The sequence below is a fragment of the Coregonus clupeaformis genome, unplaced genomic scaffold (genome assembly GCF_020615455.1).
Source record: "Coregonus clupeaformis isolate EN_2021a unplaced genomic scaffold, ASM2061545v1 scaf0281, whole genome shotgun sequence".
In the NCBI taxonomy this organism is placed as follows: domain Eukaryota; kingdom Metazoa; phylum Chordata; class Actinopteri; order Salmoniformes; family Salmonidae; genus Coregonus; species Coregonus clupeaformis.
The window spans coordinates 4,182-26,589 of record NW_025533736.1 but is presented as its reverse complement, the minus strand read 5'-3'; the positions used below and the strand labels follow the sequence as shown (position 1 = coordinate 26,589).

The following is a 22,408-nucleotide window of genomic DNA, read 5'->3' as shown; positions in this document are numbered from 1 at the left end:
GTTGTTGTTTTTATCGCACTGCTTTGCTTTATCTTGGCCAGGTCGCAGTTGTAAATGAGAACTTGTTCTCAACTGGCTTACCTGGTTAAATAAAGGTGAAATAAAAATAAAATAAAATAAATGGGCCTATAGTATTTACATAATAATGGAGTCAGATTGATAAATATAGTTTATTATTACTCAACATCATTTTTACACATCTACATAATGGAGACCCCTCATCCTCAGTCGATGGGGTTTCCACCAACCTACATAATGGTTGGATAATTTCCACCAAACTAAATGGTGACTCATCCAGAATGATGGTGATTTTCTATATTACACTACAATTGGCCTCTATGTCTTGCTTTTCTATCAAGGCCTATTAACCAAGTTTTCAAAACCAATAACAGAGACAAGATTCAAAGATAATACATATTATAAACTGGGTGGTTCGAGCCCTGAATGCTGATTGGCTGAAAGCCATGGTATAACAGACGGTTTACAAGGGGTATTACAAAAAGTTTATTTTTACTGCTCTAATTACGTTGGTAACCAGTTTATAATAGCAATGAGGCACTTCGGGGGTTTGTTATATATGGCCAATATACCACGGCTACGGGCTGTGTCCAGGCACTCCGCGTTGCGTCGTACATAAGAACATCCCTGTCACGCCCTGACTCAGGGGACGTTTATTTGTTGAGTCAGGGTGTGTATATTCCGTGTTGTATTGTTTCTATGGTGTAGTATCTGGTATGTCTAGTTCTATGTTGGCCGGGGTGGTTCCCAATCAGAGGCAGCTGTAGATCGTTGTTTCTGATTGGGGACCATACTTAGGCAGCTTGTTGGCACCAGTTAGTTGTGGGATCTTGTTCTGTATAGGTTTGTAGTGTGTACCTTGAGACTTCACGTATCGTTTGTTTTGTTGTTTTGTTGTGTGTTCAGTACTTAAATAAACATGTACGCTTATCACGCTGCGCCTTGGTTCAACCAGTCTTTAAACGATCGTGACAATCCCTTAGCCCTTCGGGCCTTATTGCTTAAATATAGAGACGTGTTGATTATCGACAAAGGTCAGCAAAGGCATTTTCTGCAGAGATTAAAATGTATTACGTAGTAATTTTCTCTCTGATAACTGATATAAAACCTACTCTCACACGCCATTGTGACAAAGCGTATTCACATTGCCCTCTAATAAGACTGCTTTACAGAATAAGCACACATAAACACCACAACTACTACCGTCTGACTGTTTTCTAAAATGGTGGAACGAGAAAAATGGTGGCATGAGAAAAAGTCATTGTTTAGTGTCACATCCACCACATATCCATGCATTGCCAGATACTGTAATGCCAGGTATTTCTGAAGTGGAAGTAGTGTATCCTTTAATTATCTTTCATACTGGCTTAAGGAAGCCATAATTTTAAGATTTAATGTAATGCAATTACTGCTACTAACTATATGTTGCATATCTATGGCTATAACTGTCCAATGTGACTTTAAGTTCACAGGCACTATCACATGATCAAAACGCCACCAATAGTGCACCGTTCCGGTTCCAGGCACATTTGGCATAACCTCTTTGCTGTCACGAAACAGACTCTGTCATTCCTGACTCGCAAAAGACGCAGGGGACATTAACACAAATTGTTCCTTCAGATGTGAAGTCAAAAGATAATTGTACCCTTCAATTATTTGGTTATTGAACCACTTGTTGTCATTGCTTAATATGTTATAATCCTCTTTAGTAAGTGGAGATAGAAGAGTTTAGGTTGTCTTTGGAATTAGAAGTTTAGACACAGATGAGTCAATCTTTGTGCATTTGTCAGAGCACAGATGACTTTTGTATTTTTAAAGGAAATGTAGTACTTTTTCACTGTGTTTCTTTTCGTATGATACCAGATAGAACACAACTTGCTTCAGGAATTCTTGGGCCTTCTCTAAGGTAAAGCCCACACTTGATACTTGAGTGCAGTCTATATATACCAGAGCTTGCCATGTAGTGTGTACGATTTCCCAAATGGGTAATTTTCTGAAAATGATATAATACTAGATAATTCAAAGAGGTGTACGTTATATATGAAGGAAAGATTCAAGCTCTTGGGTAAACAGCTCTCTGCTGGCCTGTCTATCTTCACAAGTAATGTCTTTGGAACATGGATGACATTAAAGCTTGACCGCTGAAAGTTGTTAGCAGTATCACATGTTTTACAAATATTGTTTTCTTGGGATGCTTGCAGTGAAAGGAATTCTTTGATGCCTCTTTCTGAAATATGCCTTGGTTGAACTATTCATTTTTTACCCTGGCTATTCATGGCTTTCTTGCACTGACTGCAATTTTGAGAGCATAAACTGTGAATTTGGAGGAGATCATTGGCTAAGAAATTTGCAGGTAGCATTTCCTTCACAAAATATTCTACAATGTCACACATATTGCTGTTTTGAAGCCTCTGTTGAAACAATGGTGGTGTAGTCTGTTCTGTTTTCACTGCATCTGTGAAATGACTTCGCTGAATTGCTGATTTGGACTCATACTGTTTGTTTTAAGTAATCTTTTGTGACATTCTTATATGTTTTCTTCAGAAATGTCACAACAGGAAAGGCTTTACCCTCAAGACGATTGGGGAAATAGTTATATGTTGGAATAACATCAATATCTGAATCTGACTCACATGACTGTACTTGCTCACTGATATCAGAGATTCTGTAACGGCCCTCATTACATAATTCATAAAAATATATAACTCCTGCTGTGTCCTGAATGTTTGTAGATTCTATAGAGATCATCTCTATGGAGACCATCATAATCTTAAAAAGAGTCTAATATAAGATGTGCCTAGTAATGTCTTTCTTTGGCATTTATCTCTGAATGACAGATTACTCAGCTCAATCTGTACGTCAACCTCTCATTGCCAACTGCTGAAAGATCAATAAAGCAAGATGTGGATACAGGGTTTCACATTACAGTGGTGACTTTTGACCTTACATGAGAAACATAAAGTACAATAATATCTGGTGTGCTGGTCCAAATAGTTTGTCTACTGAGTACGGCTGCACATTTACTGCATGTGCGTGATGTGTGATCCCTTTGCAATCATTTGTATGAAAATAATGTCAAGCACGCCTTTTATGTTTGGAAGTGGAATGCTAAACATTTAAGTTTCTAATAAGATAAAGGCCAAGTAATAATCACTTGTATTTTCTCACTAATGACAATATGGAGAGATGGGCTATGATCCATGAATCAGTCCACAACCCAAGTCCAAGAGGCCAACCTTTAGATTGATTGCGACCGAGGTGGGTTTAAGAAAATAGTTGGAAGGCTATCCATAATTGGGGTGATATAAACCTATAGCAACATGATTTTACTAGGATACTACCTCAAAAATCTTTTTATTTGACAGGCCAAGCGATTGAGCTGATGCATTTTTTGGCACATGTCAAGGCTGGCCTTGGGCTGATTTAAATATGTAAGGTTGCAGCCATTACCATCACCATTAGGTTAATCTAGGTCGTTAACAGGTATGCCAGTCCATCATTGTTTACATTGTGTCTGTCTTTGTTTTCATTTTATTTCACACTGGAAGCAAACAAGGCAGTTTCCTCTTTACAAGCCAATTACAGTGCATTGCATTGGGGGCTACAGAGGGGGTGGAGAACGAAGTGCTGCTGGCTATGTATGGCACAGTCCCCCTCCAAAACGATATTCTCAACATAGGTGTGTCAACATTGTCTTTTTTCATTACAGGTCAAATATTTTTGTATTTGTTTACATAAATTGCTTATTGCATTTTCTGGTTGGCACAATAAAAGTGGCCATTGATTAAAATGCAATATCATTTGAATGAGTTATCAAAATTGAAATGTTTTGAAATGCGGACTTTTATTTTGAAGGTTTCGTTTTTACAATATGAAAGTGACGTCATCGTCTGAGCTGCTGGCATAATACTAGTGCGTGTACTTATGTCAGTACTATATTGACATAAACAGCGGCTGTTCTTGACCAAGCATATGTAAAGCAATTCTGCGTGAATATACGCAAAGGTAAGCAGATGATTCCAATATCGAATGTTGCCATTTTGATAAATCTATCGTGCGTGTGTAATACCGCACAGTGGTGTTTTGATGTTGTCTAAGGAGCCGGGCAACATTTTGCAATATGGAAACATTTTATCCAAGCTAACAATGGCCTATACTCTGCAAGTATCCTACCCAATGATTCACATCAATAACTTGACACCAAATAAAAATACAACAGAATATCGAAGCAATATACGCAACAATGTATTCGTGAGTTTTGGATTAAAATGGCAGGCGGGCGAACGACTTTCTCTGGAAGGAACATGGTGTACGGTGTAGCATAATGGTCGTCTCAACATCAGCACAGTATCCCGGCCATAGGCGCACAATGTATAGCACGAGCAGAAGACACCGTGCGATGTGTTTTGCAGACTAGGCTACATACTTTTGGTCCAGACGAAACTTTGGTCAGAACAAGTGTCTTTTGTTTGACAATAATTGTTTCAAGCAAGCATGAATTACATAAATGGTGCACACTCGATAAGAGCTTTTGGGGAGTTGGTGTAAACGGGTCTAAACAAAGCAAAAATAATATATGCAAAAATTTAATAGGAGAATGGTAGCCTGTGTACAACCTAAATTGGCATTAAAACCTGTATTTACATGGTAATGACATAGGCAGGTACGTAGTTATAGTACAGAAGTAGGATAAAACAATTTGTGTAAACTGACCATAACTACCATGTAAATATCAAATGAATATGTGGCGTGAATTTACACTACCAACCACACCTACTTATTAGATCTTACATGTTTTATTCACAGAAAGCTCTAGTGATGGGGAAGTCACACTCTCACTTGTGGAAGGGGAAAGAAGACTATGACAGTCAGAGTGACCTGACGACTGGTCCAGAGTACATAGATACAAAGAGTGAAGAGGATGGAAAGAATGGAGATGTGTCTCAGTTCCCCTATGTGGAATTTACTGGCAGAGACAGTGTCACATGCCCCACATGCCAGGGCACTGGCAGAATACCACGGGGTAAGGGGATAAACACAAAACAAATACATTCCTACACAGTAATAAACATTAATTCTCACTCACTGACACAATACACACCTACATCTGTAGTAAAACTCCCTCTTATGAGCTGCTAATAATTTTGCCTAATTTGCATTTTGACTTGATATGCAAAACTGGAAACTAGGCCACCTAGAAACACTGTGACTTCCAACATTCACTGAAAATGGAAAGTTGAACCAAAATCAGTTTCCTCTGTAAATGGCTTTGTCATCACATCTCTAATGCAGGTCAAGAGAACCAGCTTGTGGCTCTGATTCCATACAGTGACCAGAGGCTCCAACCAAGGAGAACGTAAGTCTCTCATCTCACTCAGCCAGACGTCTCTTTATTGAAAGATATGCAATTGAATGATTCAACTGTGGTTGACTGTGGTCTATGTCCAACTTCTCTCTTTCTTTTAATGGCGCTTCCTCCCTTGTTCTTGCAGAAAGCTGTATGTCACTGTGTCCGTGTCTCTTTGCCTTCTGCTGTCTGGCCTGGCCGTGTTTTTCCTGTTCCCTCGTTCTATCGACGTCTCCTATGTGGGGGTGAAGTCTTCCTTCGTCTCCTATGACCAGGACAAACGGATTGTCTATCTCAATATCACGGTAAGATCCTCTCTCTGGTGTTAGTTGACCTTCTTGTGTTTCCATCTAAGGGTTGACATGGATTCATTCCCAAAAATGCAGAGAGAAAAATAGAAAAACAATAGACAGACAATAACACGAGGAATAAACACACCATGAGTAATGATAACTTGGCTATATACACGGGGTACCAGCACCAAGTCGATGTGCAGTGGTACGAGGTAATTGATAATATGCACATATAGGTAGGGGTAAGTGACGAGGCAACAGGATAGATAATAAACAGTAGCAGCAGCATGTGTGATGAGTCAAAAGAGTGCAAAAAGGGGCAATGCAGATAGTCCTGGTAAACATTTGGTTAACAATTTAGCAGTCTTAAGGCTTGGGGGTAGAAGCTGTTCAGGGTCCTGTTGGTTCGAGGCATCGGTACCGCTTGCCGTGCGTAGCAGAGAGAACTGTCTATGGCTTGGGTGGCTGGAGTCTTTTACAATTTGTAGGGCCTTCTCTGACACCGCCTGGTATGGAGGTCCTGGATGGCAGGGAGCTCGGCCCCAGTGATGTACTTGGCCGTACGCACTACCCTCTGTAGCGCCTTGCGGTTGGATGCCAAGCAGTTGCCATAGCAAGCGGTGATTCAGCCAGTCAAGATGCTCTCAATGGCACAGCTGTAGAACTTTTTGAGGATCTGAGGGCCCATGCCAAATCTTTTCAGCCTCCTGAGGGGGAAGAGGCATTGTTGTGCCTTCTTCACAACTGTTGGTGTGTGTGGACCATGTTAATTCCTTAGTGATGTGGACACCGAGGAACTTGAAGCTCTCGACCCGCTCCACTACAGCCCCGTCAATGTGGATCGGGGCGTGCTCGGCCCTCCATTTCCTTTAGTCCACGATCAGCTCCTTTGTCTTGCTGACGTTGAGGGAGAGGTTGTTGTCCTGGCACCACACTGCCAGGTCACTGACCTCCTCCCTATAGGCTGTCTCATCGTCGGTGTTCAGGCCTACAACCGTTGTATCGTCAGCAAACTTAATGATGGTGTTGGAGTCGTGTGCGGTCATGCAGTCGTGGGTGAACAGGGTGTACAGGAGGGGAATAAGCACGCGCCCCTGAGGGGCCCCATGTTGAGGGTCAGCGTGGTGGATGTGTTGTTGCCTACCCTCACCACCAGCTGAGCTTAGTGATAAGCTTGGAAGGTACTATGGTGTTGAACGCTGAGCTGTAGTCAATTAACAGCATTCTCGCATAGGTGTTCTTCTTGTCCATGTGGGAGAGGGCAGTGTGGAGTGCAATAGAGATTGCGTCATCTGTGGATCTGTTGGGGCGGTATGCAAATTGAAGTGGGTCCAACGTAATGACTCTCTTTCCAACAACTGTTGTGCCGTATGTATTTTCTTCTAGAACACTCTGAACATCACCAATAACAACTACTACGCTGTATCCCTGACCAACATCACAGCCCAAGTGCAGTTCTCTAAGACGGTGATTGGGAAGGCCCGTATTAGCAATGTGACGACCATCATACCACTGGATAAGCAGCAGGTGGGTCTTTACCATGTGTATTTTAGAATAACATGCCTTGGTATAACTGCTTGTTATTAACATATTACAGTGAATGAAGTGAGCATAGCTTGACAAGTGCATCAAAGTTGTACTTTCAACTTTTGATCCAGATGTCCTTAAGTTATTTTCTCTAACTCAACACAGCAGCTCATTGTTCCACCCACTTTCCTGCAAAATCTAGCAACAAAATCAGGCAACATTGATATTGAACCTTGTTGTTGAACCCACTAGAACACATGTCCCTGTTCTGAGGGCATCAGTAGCAGCAAGGATGGAATAAGGATGGTATTTTTGGACTGTTGGCCTCAAAAGTTACTCTTTACTTAGTTAGTCAGGACTCAACCGCCCTGCGTCAATATGGGAGAGAGATAACGGCTGCATTACAACATATTGTTCATTTCAGATTGACTACACGGTTCCCACAGTCATTGCTGATGAGATGAGTTATATGTTGTAAGTATTATTTTAAGTATTTCACAAGTAATTACATTTTATTGTGTGTTTGACAGGACAAATCGTGACATTTCTTTAATAAAAGTTTTGTGTTGCAGCGACTATTGCACCCTGCAGTCCATAAAGGTTCACAACATTGTGGTCATGATGCAGTAAGTATACCTTTAAAAAAAAATATCTACTAATACATTGAGTTTACACATGTTACTATAACTACTCTATTTCTTTTGTCAAACCTCACATGCCCATGTGGGCAGCCATTTTGGGGAAACTGACCTGTCTATTGGCTGGTTTTCAGAGTGACTGTGACCACGTCCTACTTTGGGCACTCAGAACAGGTCTCCCAGGAGATTTACCAGTATGTGGACTGTGGGGGCAACACCACCTCACTGCATGGACATGTGAAGGTGTATCAGTAAGGCAGTAAAAACACAGCCATAATGGAAGCCCATCTATCTAAAGGTAGACTAAAGGGTTTAACGAAGTTCCTTTGGGCACACGTCTACTGTAGAATAGGAGGAACCATGTCTCAGAGAAAGTGACGTTTACAAGGTGCCAATGTACAGTTTCATGAGAGTTTGATGATGTTGCAGGTAGAAAATCTCTTGTGCAAATTCTTCCTAATAGAATGATCCAATCCAATGTGTACAGGCATTTGAGATGAAGATGCACTTTAGCTTTGTATGGGAAACGCAATCATAAGAAAGTATTTATACGGCTGAGTTGTTGATGTAATGTAACCTGTACCACTAACCTTCCCAGACCACTAGGTATGGGACATGCAATAGAAAATAAAGTAGTCTGACAGAATCATCGTTTTGATTATCACCACCACTAATCACCCCAAACCACTTTTGGATGGCCTTTTCCCCCATTATTTTTTTACCAGCCATTTTGTTTTCTTCAAGGATGTATTGTTTTATACATAATAGTACTTCCTGATGTGTGTTGTTACTCTTACATTTTAATTCTAATGATAGTTAGATTTAGATCTAATTCTGAGGTGACATATCATGTAGGGGTGAAGTCAGCGTAATTAAAGATGACTACTGGACCTGGTAGTTTATTTTAACGGTAATACGATTGCAACATTTAGGTATCTAATGGGAGGAATCTCGTATTTTTATATCATTCAAATACAGTACCTATAATTATTAGATGTGTTGTTTAGGATGTGAATTACTCTTTAATTGTAAACCTCTGAATTGTTTGTTTTAAAGGGAATGTTGCGTGGTAGTAGACGACTACCTATTTCGAAATATGATATTACATAAAAACCCTCAATGGTGTTGTAAAACTAGGTTTTTATTTTATCTTTGGAAATCGATTTTAAGAGGTCATTTTATGTCTTAATTTTTTATTTGCTGCCCTTTGCCCCTTTCAATTCGTCATTGTTGATCACTGAAACTTGCAAGTAAGTTGTTCTTTTCGAGTTTGGGTTTCTTTCTGAGATGATTAAATGTCAGGATACAGTAAGTATCCATTTGTTATATTCCTTAAACATTTGTTATAGCTTTTCAAGTCTATTGTGCATGTACAGAAGACTGAACTGAGGACAATAAAAATGCCCAAGATAAAATATCAGATGCGTACATTGTTTAAAGTTTGATCTGATATACTCTATGGAGGAACTGCTCTGTGGAGGAACAATCACACCAATATACTGTTGGATATTTCAAAGTGCCATATTATGTCCCAAATCAACCAAGAAGAAAACTTTAATCAGCTTAAAGTCAGTTCTGAATCCTCACTGAGGTGTGTTTACTGTGTACATGTGGATACTGTCCATGTAAGCCACTGCCAATCATACAGTACATGGAACAATGTTTTTTCCTTGCATGAAACTGGGAATAAAAGTGTGGTTGAATTTGGAAGTTTTTGTTTGATGCATTTATTGATAGTTAGTAGTTTGTAGTTGGGGGAGAATTCAAAGGATAGAGAAATGTGCAATACTGGTCACTATCACAGGGTGGCGCCTAATTTAATGACATTAACTTAGAAATGAGTAAGTGTAGGATGACAATATAGTTTCTATAATGACCATATGCACAGGTTTGCATACAAATCTTACCTTACATTACTCACTATTACGTTCAAATAATTAACAACAATATGTATGCCATTCATGTGTAAAACACACCAAGTCAAATATTTAGCATCTTAAAAATAGCATGACCTTACATTTAAAGTCGCACAGAATAGACAGGCTTAGGTATGTTTGACAGGGTGCTCTAGTGAACAAATGTGTTACTTTTATTCTAAATGGACAACATACAGCATGTGTTTTCTGTCATAACGTATTGTGTCAATGTGCTACTCTGTTCTACAAGATCCTAAACAGGTTTGTATGCTGTATTGTAATGCATATGTATTGTAATGCATCTGCTAGTCCTGTATGACCTTTGAATTTATTTGTAGACTGTTCTGGATGTGTGTCAGTGTGTTACTTTGTTTGCTTCCAGATGCTCACTGGTGCTTGAGGTCTCCAGTGTGTAATGGTATGCTTACCTCACATCTGTTGCTGTCGTTAAAACGGCAGTTGACTTCCCCTCCAGGTTTCAGGTCAGGGGCTTGGAGCAGTTCCTAATTGACCAAAGCCCAGTTTCCCAAAAGCATCTTAAAGCGATAGTTCACCCAAATTACAAAATGACACATTGGTTTCCTTACCCTGTAAGCAGTCTATGGACAAGGTATGACAGCAATCCATAATTTGGTTTAGTTTCCCTGGCACTGTTTTCACATGGTAACGTTTTAGCATTTGTGGTACAAATCCCATTCAAGTCATGGGACCAATATTAGCATTTTCCATGTCCAAATCATCCCAAAGTATCTAGAATTGATTGTAAAGCTCAACAAAGTCACCTATAGATGTTTTGAACATGATGCGCGAAAAATGCTAATATTGGTCCAATGACTTGAAAGGGATTCGTGCTTCAATGGTTTCCCAAAACCATTATTAATAAAGTTGCACTTGAAAACATGTTATTTACCGGCTGCCTCAGACCACTCGTAGAACAGCTAAGTGCGTCGTTAGACGCCTTTTTGCCCTTCCGCGTCACTTTATACACAGAAGACCTCCACTAAACATAAAATCAAGATGTTTACCCACCTCTGTGACCACAGATAACTTCAGAACAAAGTTGAATAGAAATACAAAGTTGCCAATGGCTTTGCAATTGTTACAAACAAGCGAAGGATAAAAATATGCTTTGAAAGGACAACCGAGATGACTGCTTTAAAATATAAATACAGTATATGCTACATAGGCCCATGTATTGAAATCAAGTTCATGTTCTATCAATTGAGTTCTATTTTGCTAATTGAAGACTACTGTTTCAAATTTTTGCCTCAATATATCTCATGATGTGTAACAACATGTTCGCGATGCTGTGCTAAATCTGTGATTTAGTGCATTATTATAGGGTAAGCATTAAAATAAGCTGCCTTAATATTTGCAGACGTAGGTGATAATATCTCTCTAGGAGCTGATCCATCGTCAGTATTGTGGACTGCTTCCAATGTTAAGGTAAGATTTGAATGGAGAAAGCTGATCAGAGAGCAGCGCTGCCTTTCTTTCAATCCTATCAGTATCGACACATGCTCCAATGACACACTTACTGATGGCTAAATCTATATGGTGTTTTGGGAAACGCATGTGACATCTATTGAAACTAATGTCCAGGATTCTGAACTATTTGTAACAGTGTGCAGGCTACTGTGCTTCCTCAGCACGATCCAAGACATCTGGAAAATAAAGTAGACTGAGTGAGGATGTGAATCTGGTTTCAGACTTTCACAGCTCTGGGTTAAGCAGTTCATGCAATGTTCACAAAATGGAGTTCTTGTGGAAATATGGTGGTTCTTCAGGGAGAAAATGCAAATGGTGAAAGCAACATGATGCTTTTACTGCTATTGAGGAAGTACATTAGCACATGGATGTATGGATGCCAGTGTATGGGTTGATGTTTTTAGACAACTGAACTCAGGCATGTAGCCTAGACAAACAACAAGGAATAGCCTAGTGTGTGAAATAATTCTCTAAATCCAATTGTGTGTCTACAAACAATGCTGAATATCAAAGCCACCGAAAAATACATTTAAATACAGTTGAAGTCAGACGTTTACATACACTTAGGTTGGAGTCATTAAAACTTGTTTTTCAACCACTCCACACATTTCTTGTTAACAAACTATAGTTTTGGCAAGTCGGTTAGGACATCTACTTTGTGCATGACAAGTAATTTTTCCAACAATTGTTTATTGACAGATTATTTCACTTATAATTCACTGTATCACGATTCCAGTGGGTCAGAAGTTTACATACACTAAGTTGACTGTGCCTTTAAACAGCTTGGAAAATTCCAGAAAATAATGTCATGGCTTCAGAAGCTTCTGATAGGCTAATTGACATCATTTGAATCAATTGGAGGTGTACCTGTGGATGTATTTCAAGGCCTACCTTCAAACTCAGTGCCTCTTTGCTTGACATCATGGGAAAATCAAAAGAAATCAGCCAAGACCTCAAAAAATAAATTGTAGACCTCCACAAGTCTGGTTCATCCTTGGGAGCAATTTCCAAACGCCTGAAGGTACCACGTTCATCTGTACAAACAATAGTACGCAAGTATAACCACCATGGGACCACGCAGCCGTCATACCGCTCAGGAAGGAGACGCGTTCTGTCTCCTAGAGATTAACGTACTTTGATGCGAAAAGTGCAAATCAATCCCAGAACAACAGCAAAGGACCTTGTGAAGATGCTGGAGGAAACAGGTACAAAAGTATCTATATCCACAGTAAAACGAGTCCTATATCGACATAACCTGAAAGGCCGCTCAGCAAGGAAGAAGCCACTGCTCCAAAACCACCATAAAAAAAGCCAGACTACGGTTTGCAACTGCACATGGGGACAAAGATCGTACTTTTTGGAGAAATGTCCTCTGGTCTGATGAAACAAAAATAGAACTGTTTGGCCATAATGACCATCGTTATGTTTGGAGGAAAAAGGGGGTTGCTTGCAAGCCGAAGAACACCATCCCAACCGTGAAGCACGGGGGTGGCAGCATCATGCTGTGGGGGTGCTTTGCTGCCGGAGGGACTGGTGCACTTCACAAAATAGATTGCATCATGAGGAAGGACAATTATGTGGATATATTGAAGCAACATCTCAAGACATCAGTCAGGAAGTTAAAGCTTGGTCGCAAATGGGTCTTCCAAATGGACAATGACCCCAAGCATACTTCCAAAGTTGTGGCAAAATGGCTTAAGGACAACAAAGTCAAGGTATTGGAGTGGCCATCACAAAGCCCTGACCTCAATCCTATAGAAAATGTGTGGGCAGAACTGAAAAAGCGTGTGCGAGCAGGGAGGCCTACAAACCTGACTCAGTTACACCAGCTCTGTCAGGAGGAATGGGACAAAATTCACCCAACTTATTGTGGGAAGCTTGTGGAAGGCTACCCGAAACGTTTGACCCAAGTTAAACAATTTAAAGGCAATGCTACCAAATACTAATTGACTGTATGTACACTTCTGACCCACTGGGAATGTGATGAAAGAAATAAAAGCTGAAATAAATCATTCTCTCTACTATTATTCTGACATTGTCAGGGTGTCAGTGTGATGCGGTAGGACGAAGTCAGGCGCAGGACACAGAGCTAATCGAAAACGTACTTTACTCGTAGGTAACGTAAATAACATAACCTCCACGCAGGGAGGAAACAAACCCGCTCACCAGACGACAACCAAACATGAACAAACACGCACAAAATACCGTGGGAGCCAGATGGTTAAATAGGGAAATAATCAATACCTAATGGGAACCAGGTGTGAACAATAAAGACAAGACAAGTAGAACACAGAAACATAGATCGGTAGCAGCTAGTACTCCGGCGACGACGAACGCCGAAGTCTGCCTGAGCTGAATCCGTGACAGACATTTCACATTCTTAAAATAAAGTGGTGATCCTAACTGACCTAAGACAGGGCATTTTTACTAGGATTAAATGTCAGGAATTGTGAAAAACTGAGTTTAAATGTATTTGGCTAAGGTGTATGTAAACTTCCGACTTCAACTGTATCAGTGAAAGGTAGGCTAGGAAGTTAGAAATGGGAGCAGACTAGACCAGTTTGGTTGTGTAAATGTCATTTCCTTCCCCATAGATCATATAGACTTTCCCTTTTCCAGATGAAAGGAAATTACTTTTCCAGGTGCGCTGTCGATGGACTTCCATTACAGAGAAATCCAACTCAACATTTATGTTCTACCACTAGCCTGTTCTCCCTTCCATGATGGAGAAATAGAGTTGCCTAGTACAACCTAAAAGAGTACTTCGGCTGTCCCCATAGGAGAACTCTTTGAATAACCTTTTTTGGTTCCATGTATAACCCTATTGCGTTCCGTGTAGAACCCTTTTCCCAGAGGGCTCTACCTGGAACCAAAAAGGGTTCTCCTATGAGGAACCGATTTTTCTAAGAGTGTACCTACCATTGTGATGTAGGCCTACTTCAAACTCAGCAGGCTATAGCCTACATTGGGCCTATATTCTGACTAATAACCATCACATCATGCATAGAACGTAATAATGAAGCCTTGATAACTTGTAAACTTCTATTGAAGTCTATCATGTGAACAAGTTAGCCTGGTTGCCGTCTCTGTTCAGCTATTACATTCCACTCCTTACCACTCGTAGTTTGCCAAAGAGACTGGCCTTTCGGCAATCTTCAAATATTAACATTCTATTATTAATGAGCTCGAGGAGATCAGAGGATTTGATCCTGATTCGATAACCATCACAGCTATCCAATCACAATGTTTATGCAAATTAGATCAGTTTAAAAAAAAAAGACATTCATACATTTGATTGGAAACATTCTAACATTCAACATTCTGACGTAATACATTTAATTGTAAACATAAACATTGGGCGCGGGGAGAACAGAGCATTCCCGTTCATTGCTTTCTTACCACCAGCCAATGTGATCACATCACACCAGAGAACCTTCCCCACCACTGTGAACACTATAGCATATTTTATATCCAGCAAGCAAGAGCAAGGTGCTTCTTTGTCTAATATATGTTTTAATTGCTCAAAATAAGTGGACAAACTACATTGAGTGTACAAAACATTAGGAACACCTGCTCTATCCATGACATAGACTGACCAGGTGAATCCAGGTGAAAGCTATGATCCCTTATTGATTGAATGAATGACTTGTTAAATCCACTTCAATCAGTGTAGATGAAGGGGCGGAGACAAGTTAAAGAAGGATGTTTAAGCCTTGAGACAATTGAGACAAGTATTGTGTATGTGTGCCATTCAGAGGGTGAATGGGCAAGACAAAAGATGTAAGTACTGTGATGTCACGAGAGGCTGTGTCCTGGAGGGACGTTACATCCCCCTGAGGTGGCTGCAAACCCAGACAGCTATGGCTCCATCTGCTGGTAGGGTCGGGAACTCCACCCCTCTATGGCCAATCTTCCCACGCAGCTGAAACAGATCAGGAGCTGATGAGCTGGAGGTTTTGAAGGGAAGAGACACACTGAGAGTGGGTGTGTGGGTTGTGAAGTAACACAGTCTCCAACCTGGGCTCTCTGGAGGACAAGAGTGCTGCACGTCCACTTCCATGAGGAATATAAGGATTTGGAGATACTTACCTTTGGGAAATACTCACCTTTGGATATCTGCACCTGTGGAAATACGTGTGGGACATTTGGAAGGACGTTTTGCTGGGTTGGCCACTAGCTGCAACGTGGAATACAGTAAGACTGGGGAAAAGTTATTTGAGCGAGTGAGAGTTATGATTGTGGATGTGGAAGAGACATCCCTGAACTGTTAACCCTTAAAGAGCCACCAGAGAACAGAATTGTGTTATACTTTCGTTAGTTTCCCAAGACCTTTAATAAAATCCTTGTTTTGATTGAACCTGGTCGCCTTGCACTACTTGAGCAATCCCGCTGAAAGCTGTGTAGCCTCTCGTGACGTCACAGATGGTGGAGAATACAGGCACGCTCAAGCGTTAATAGTGCATGTCAGAGGAGGATACCGAAGGTTTGATCACCCAGTTTTCCAAGTTGGCCGTAGGCTCCCCGCCGACTGAAATGGAGGACATATTGAAAGCCCTTGTTGCTGCCCAGCAAGCCCAGATGCAAGCAAACGTGGCTCTCTTGGAGGAGCAAAGAAAGCCAACCTTCTGAAGGCAGAGGAATTGCAGTTGCAGAGACAGAGGGTGGTCCAAAATACCCGCCCAATAAAGGCAAGTGACTTTATATCTAAGATGGGAGCTACCGATGACATTGAGGCATACCTGCATGCATTTGAGGCCACGGCCACTAGGGAAGCCTGGCCCAAGCAACAGTGGGTTGGTCTGTTAGCCCCCTTTCTAACCGGGGAATCGCTGAATGCTGTCCGGGACCTGGGCCCTGACCAGGTTACTGACTATGATGCCCTGAAGTCTGAGATCCTCAGCAGATATGGACTCACAAAGTTTGGTATGGCCCAGCGCTTTCACAGCTGGACCTTCCAACCAGACCAACCTCCTCGGGCGCAGATGCATGAACTTGTCCGAATCGCAAGGAAATGGCTGGATCCGCAGAGGAATACAGCAGCGGCGGTGGTGGAGGCCGTTGTGGTGGATCGTTACCTACGCGCCCTGCCTTATGAGGCAAAACGGTTCATCAGTCAACAGGCCTTGACCACGGCTGATCTGACCGTGGAAGCTGTGGAAAAGTACCAGGCCACAGCGGAGATGCTGAATGCTTCCCGAAAAAGACCCCAGGAGTGCGGCCCCCACCACAAATGGGAAGAACCCGTCCAAAGGACCCCAAGGTCTCGAACCCAGCCACGTCAGGACTTATCCCGGCTCCAGGGGGAGCCAGAAACCAGGCGGGTCCAAGAAGAGTACACCAGGAGGGGGAAACTCGACAGTGTTACCGGTGTGGGGGAGATGGGACATATCTCCTGGCAGTGTGGGAAACCAGCCGATGAACCTATGCCCACTGCGGAGTCCTCCAGCTCAGCACCCACACACCGCTTTTGCCTCGCTCTTGGGAGTCGTAGATGGCGGCCCAGATCGACCCCCACCTGCCCGGTAACTGTGAATCACCATGATGTGGAGGCCTTACTGGATTCTGGTAGCCGGGCCACCCTGGTGCGTAAGGATTTGGTGGGCCCAACGTGTCTGACCCCGGGGAAAGTCCTCCCAGTTTCCTGTGTCCATGGGGACACCAGAGAATACCCCATTACTGAACTTACAATGACCAGCACACGGGGAACCATACACACGACGGCGGGGGTGGTTGATTCCCTCCCCGTCCCTGTCCTAATTGGACGAGACTGCCCAGCCTTTTACCCACTCTGGAGAGAGTCTCAGGAGAGGTTAACCCGAGTACCTCGGAAACGGAGAGGCAAGACTCATCCTGGGGAAGGCTCCGGTGCAATCCTCCGAGTTACTCACTCCCGCCCGGGCTCTGATAGGGATGGCAGGTGCCCAGACCGACACAGAGACGGAGCTACAGAATCTGGACAAAGAACTGTCTGGTCTGAAGGGGACCGCTGAGAGGTATCGTTTGTTAAAGCAACAGTTAGACATGAAGACAGAAGAGTTAGATATCCTCCAGGCTAAACTCCAACAGAGCTCCTTCCATAAGCAACCGGAGGAGCTGGAGAGGCTGCGCAGGACCATCGAGGAGTGTGAGGAGACCCTGCGCAGTAGTAAGGAGGTCCAGAAGAAGGCAGAGGAGAAGTACAAGGTGTTGGAGAACAAGATGAAGAATGCGGAGGCAGAGAGAGAGAAGGAACTGAAAGCTGCTCAACAGAAGCTAAACTCTGCTAAAACCAAGGCTGATGCGTTCAGTAAGAAACTCAAGGAGAGACAACAGGAGGCTGAGTCCCTGGTCCTAGAGTTGGAGGAGTTGAAGAGAGAGCAGTCTGGCAAGCACCACGGCAATGCAGACGCCCTCTCCCGGCGTGATGCCTTCTTCGCTGCCTTTACCCCGACGAGGGACGTCGGTCCCGAGGAGGGGGATGTGTGATGTCACGAGAGGCTGTGTCCTGGAGGGACGTTACATCCCCTGAGGTGGCTGCAAACCCAGACAGCTATGGCTCCATCTGCTGGTAGGGTCGGGAACTCCACCCCTCTATGGCCAATCTTCCCACGCAGCTGAAACAGATCAGGAGCTGATGAGCTGGAGGTTTTGAAGGGAAGAGACACACTGAGAGTGGGTGTGTGGGTTGTGAAGTAACACAGTCTCCAACCTGGGCTCTCTGGAGGACAAGAGTGCTGCACGTCCACTTCCATGAGGAATATAAGGATTTGGAGATACTTACCTTTGGGAAATACTCACCTTTGGATATCTGCACCTGTGGAAATACGTGTGGGACATTTGGAAGGACGTTTTGCTGGGTTGGCCACTAGCTGCAACGTGGAATACAGTAAGACTGGGGAAAAGTTATTTGAGCGAGTGAGAGTTATGATTGTGGATGTGGAAGAGACATCCCTGAACTGTTAACCCTTAAAGAGCCACCAGAGAACAGAATTGTGTTATACTTTCGTTAGTTTCCCAAGACCTTTAATAAAATCCTTGTTTTGATTGAACCTGGTCGCCTTGCACTACTTGAGCAATCCCGCTGAAAGCTGTGTAGCCTCTCGTGACGTCACAGTACCTTTGAAAGGGGTATAGTAATAGGTGCCAGGCCAACCAGTTTGAGTGTGTCAAGAACTGCAATGCTGCTGGGTCAACAGTTTCCCATGTGTATCAAGAATGGTCCACCACCCAAAGGACATCCAGTCAACTTGACACAACTGTGGGAGCATTGGAGTCAACATGGGCCAGCATCCCTGTGGAACGTTTTCGACATCTTGTAGAGTCCATTCCCCAATTAATTGAGGCTGTTCTGAGGGCATAACGGGCTGCAACTCAATATTAGGAAGGTGTACCTAATGTTTTGTACACTCAGTGTATTGGGACCATTGGGCTAGGTTACTGGTTCAAGAGTTATAAGAGGAATATAGAGAGGATGGAAGAGAGGCCAGTGGAGATGCCAGCGGAGATGCATGAATTGCACAATAATATTTTTGTCTGATGCACATTTTGTGCCAATGAACTGAAGTTGATCACCAAATGCATCAGTTTAATGAAATGTGCAATAAAAAAGTATAATGCCTAGGTCTATTTAATGAAACCCTGGCTGTTGACGTAGGCAACTGACAGGAGTGTCAAGGAGTGGAATGTAAGCTAAAAAGGCTGGTACCCAGACTATGAACACGTGACATAGTAGCTATAAGTATTCAAATGTTTGTGTGAACTGGAAAAGGACCACTATTGGGTTTCTCTAACATCAAGGAAGTCCCTTGTTGACCTTTCACATTAGCTGGAAAAGTCCTGACAGGGTTCAGAGACAGCTGTCAATAAATCAATTCAAAACAGTGAGTGACTTCTGTGCAATGGTAATTTCGGTTAATCCAGAACTAAAGTCTCAAGTAATATGTCAGCTGCCTATTCACAAGAGATTAGTGCAATGATAAATAAGTTGTAAATGTTCAGGCTTTCTCAATTCTCTAAATCAACAAGTCTTCACTTTGAATGGCAGGCCTTCCTCTCTGCAGAACCAATTAACCCAGAGAGACCGAGAGGAAATGGAGACCACCTTCAAACTCCCCAATCCCACCCTGTCCTCACCGATGTGAAGCTGGCCACAATAACTATTAGCCACAATAATGGAATTTGCGAGTTGCCTTCAAAATAAAAGTCCCACTTTGAAAGTGACGCAAACGGATACAAATACTGGAATTATTCCATATTTGGACTCGATAACTCAAAAATAATTCATAAAACACAATAATGCATTAATTTGTCAATAAACAGTAAAAAACTGTTGAAATCCCACTGTGGATGTATTAGACTGCATAATTGCATTTGGGGCATACAAACAGTATATGCACTGTACAGCCTTACCTATGGAGTGTGCACTGTCTGTGCACCCATGAAATGGTGTCTCCTATTCAGTGACACCCACAGATTACAACTCGGTACAGTTTACACAAATATTAACGTCAGAGCTCTTATCGTCATTTAATTAAAAAAAAAAAATATTTAAAAAATGTAGGGGGTAGATCAGCTTTAATATTGCAGATAGATTGTAACTTCCATCAATGTAATTGTCTGCATCACTTCCAATCCCCCATATGTTTTTTTTCTCGCAATATATATATATATATATATATATATATATACAGTGGGGGAAAAAGGTATTTAGTCAGCCACCAATTGTGCAAGTTCTCCCACTTGAAAAGATGAGAGAGGCCTGTAATTTTCATCATAGGTACATGTCAACTATGACAGACAAATTGAGAATTTTTTTTCCAGAAAATCACATTGTAGGATTTTTAATGAATTTATTTGCAAATTATGGTGGAAAATAAGTATTTGGTCACCTACAAACAAGCAAGATTTCTGGCTCTCACAGACCTGTAACTTCTTCTTTAAGAGGCTCCTCTGTCCTCCACTCGTTACCTGTATTAATGGCACCTGTTTGAACTTGTTATCAGTATAAAAGACACCTGTCCACAACCTCAAACAGTCACACTCCAAACTCTACTATGGCCAAGACCAAAGAGCTGTCAAAGGACACCAGAAACAAAATTGTAGACCTGCACCAGGCTGGGAAGACTGAATCTGCAATAGGTAAGCAGCTTGGTTTGAAGAAATCAACTGTGGGAGCAAATATTAGGAAATGGAAGACATACAAGACCACTGATAATCTCCCTCGATCTGGGGCTCCACGCAAGATCTCACCCCGTGGGGTCAAAATGATCACAAGAACGGTGAGCAAAATCCCAGAACCACACGGGGGGACCTAGTGAATGACCTGCAGAGAGCTGGGACCAAAGTAACAAAGCCTACCATCAGTAACACACTACGCCGCCAGGGACTCAAATCCTGCAGTGCCAGACGTGTCCCCCTGCTTAAGCCAGTACATGTCCAGGCCCGTCTGAAGTTTGCTAGAGTGCATTTGGATGATCCAGAAGAGGATTGGGAGAATGTCATATGGTCAGATGAAACCAAAATAGAACTTTTTGGTAAAACTCAACTCGTCGTGTTTGGAGGACAAAGAATACTGAGTTGCATCCAAAGAACACCATACCTACTGTGAAGCATGGGGGTGGAAACATCATGCTTTGGGGCTGTTTTTCTGCAAAGGGACCAGGACGACTGATCCGTGTAAAGGAAAGAATGAATGGGGCCATGTATCGTGAGATTTCGAGTGAAAACCTCCTTCCATCAGCAAGGGCATTGAAGATGAAACGTGGCTGGGTCTTTCAGCATGACAATGATCCCAAACACACCGCCGGGCAACGAAGGAGTGGCTTCGTAAGAAGCATTTCAAGGTCCTGGAGTGGCCTAGCCAGTCTCCAGATCTCAACCCCATAGAAAATCTTTGGAGGGAGTTGAAAGTCTGTGTTGCCCAGCGACAGCCCCAAAACATCACTGCTCTAGAGGAGATCTGCATGGAGGAATGGGCCAAAATACCAGCAACAATGTGTGAAAACCTTGTGAAGACTTACAGAAAACGTTTGACCTGTGTCATTGCCAACAAAGGGTATATAACAAAGTATTGAGAAACTTTTGTTATTGACCAAATACTTATTTTCCACCATAATTTGCAAATAAATTCATTAAAAATCCTACAATGTGATTTTCTGGATTTTTTTTCTCATTTTTGTCTGTCATAGTTGCGTGTACCTGTGATGAAAATTACAGGCCTCTCTCATCTTTTTAAGTGGGAGAACTTGCACAATTGGTGGCTGACTAAATACTTTTTTCCCCCACTGTATATATATATATATATATATATATATATACACATACACATACATATAAATACATATATATATATATATATATACATATAATATCCTTTAAAAAATATATATTTCCATTTATTACTTTCCAACCCCACCACCCCTTCCCTAATTGGAGTAAACTAGTGAACAACAATGCTTAGGCCTCTACTTCCAGCTTATACATACTATATACATTTTATGGACACAGTCAATTTTACAATAATTATATTTTGTTTGTTTTTACTCATGAACTTCCTCTACCCTCAACCTCTCCAATCATTTTTATGATGTCCATCCGGTTTGCTTCTATATGCCATATCTTTCTAACTGTGCTCTTTCACAAAAGCTGTCAACCTATAACCTATATACTTATTATGGATATAGTATGCTTTACATTAGTTATCTTGTTGTTATTAGTTGTTGTTAGTTGTTATTAGTCCCATCCTTCAACTCCATTCAACACCACCCATCTATCTCTTAACACCATCCATATAGGATTTCTATTTGCCATATATTTTTCAACTGTACTGTGATGTTTTACAAAAGTTCTGAACCCTTCTATTCTCATTGTTTCTACAGATTGCAATTGAAAATATTTGTTGTTGTTGCTAAAAGTATTATTATATTATTGATCGATTGACTATGACTTTTCAGATCACCCAGTAGTGCTATCTGCAGGGTAAGCTCCAGGTAAGTATTGCAATCCTTTAGCCATTCCTGGACCTGTGTCCAAAAACAAGCTACAAATGGACAGTACCAAAACAAATGATCTAATGATTCTGTCTCTTCACAGCAAAATCTGCAGAGCTGGGAAGATTGTATCCCCCATATAAATAACATTCTATTGGTAGCAAGAATTTTATATAATAATTGAAATTGAAAAATTCTACGTTTTGAATCGTTT

General features: G+C 41.8%; 1 protein-coding gene across 1 annotated transcript; it reads left to right on the top strand.

Moving 5' to 3' along the window:
- Window positions 1–3,901: 3,901 nt before the first annotated feature.
- LOC121560541 (transmembrane protein 106B) lies at window positions 3,902–9,533 on the top strand. The gene is made up of 8 exons (XM_041873480.1): window positions 3,902–4,023; window positions 4,825–5,041; window positions 5,311–5,374; window positions 5,511–5,670; window positions 7,045–7,185; window positions 7,610–7,659; window positions 7,758–7,811; window positions 7,958–9,533. The coding sequence occupies exons 2-8, from the start codon at window positions 4,837–4,839 to the stop codon at window positions 8,076–8,078; spliced, it is 795 nt and encodes a 264-aa protein (XP_041729414.1). The 5' UTR covers window positions 3,902–4,023; window positions 4,825–4,836; the 3' UTR covers window positions 8,079–9,533.
- Window positions 9,534–22,408: the final 12,875 nt, after the last annotated feature.

Excerpts from the sequence above, each read along its gene's own strand:
- LOC121560541 (XM_041873480.1), top strand. The coding sequence starts at position 4,837 with ATGGGGAAGTCACACTCTCACTTGTGGAAGGGGAAAGAAGACTATGAC. Across the intron at positions 5,042-5,310 it reads CACTGGCAGAATACCACGGG|GTCAAGAGAACCAGCTTGTG; the intron begins GTAAGGGGATAA and ends TCTCTAATGCAG. Across the intron at positions 5,375-5,510 it reads AGGCTCCAACCAAGGAGAAC|AAAGCTGTATGTCACTGTGT; the intron begins GTAAGTCTCTCA and ends TTGTTCTTGCAG.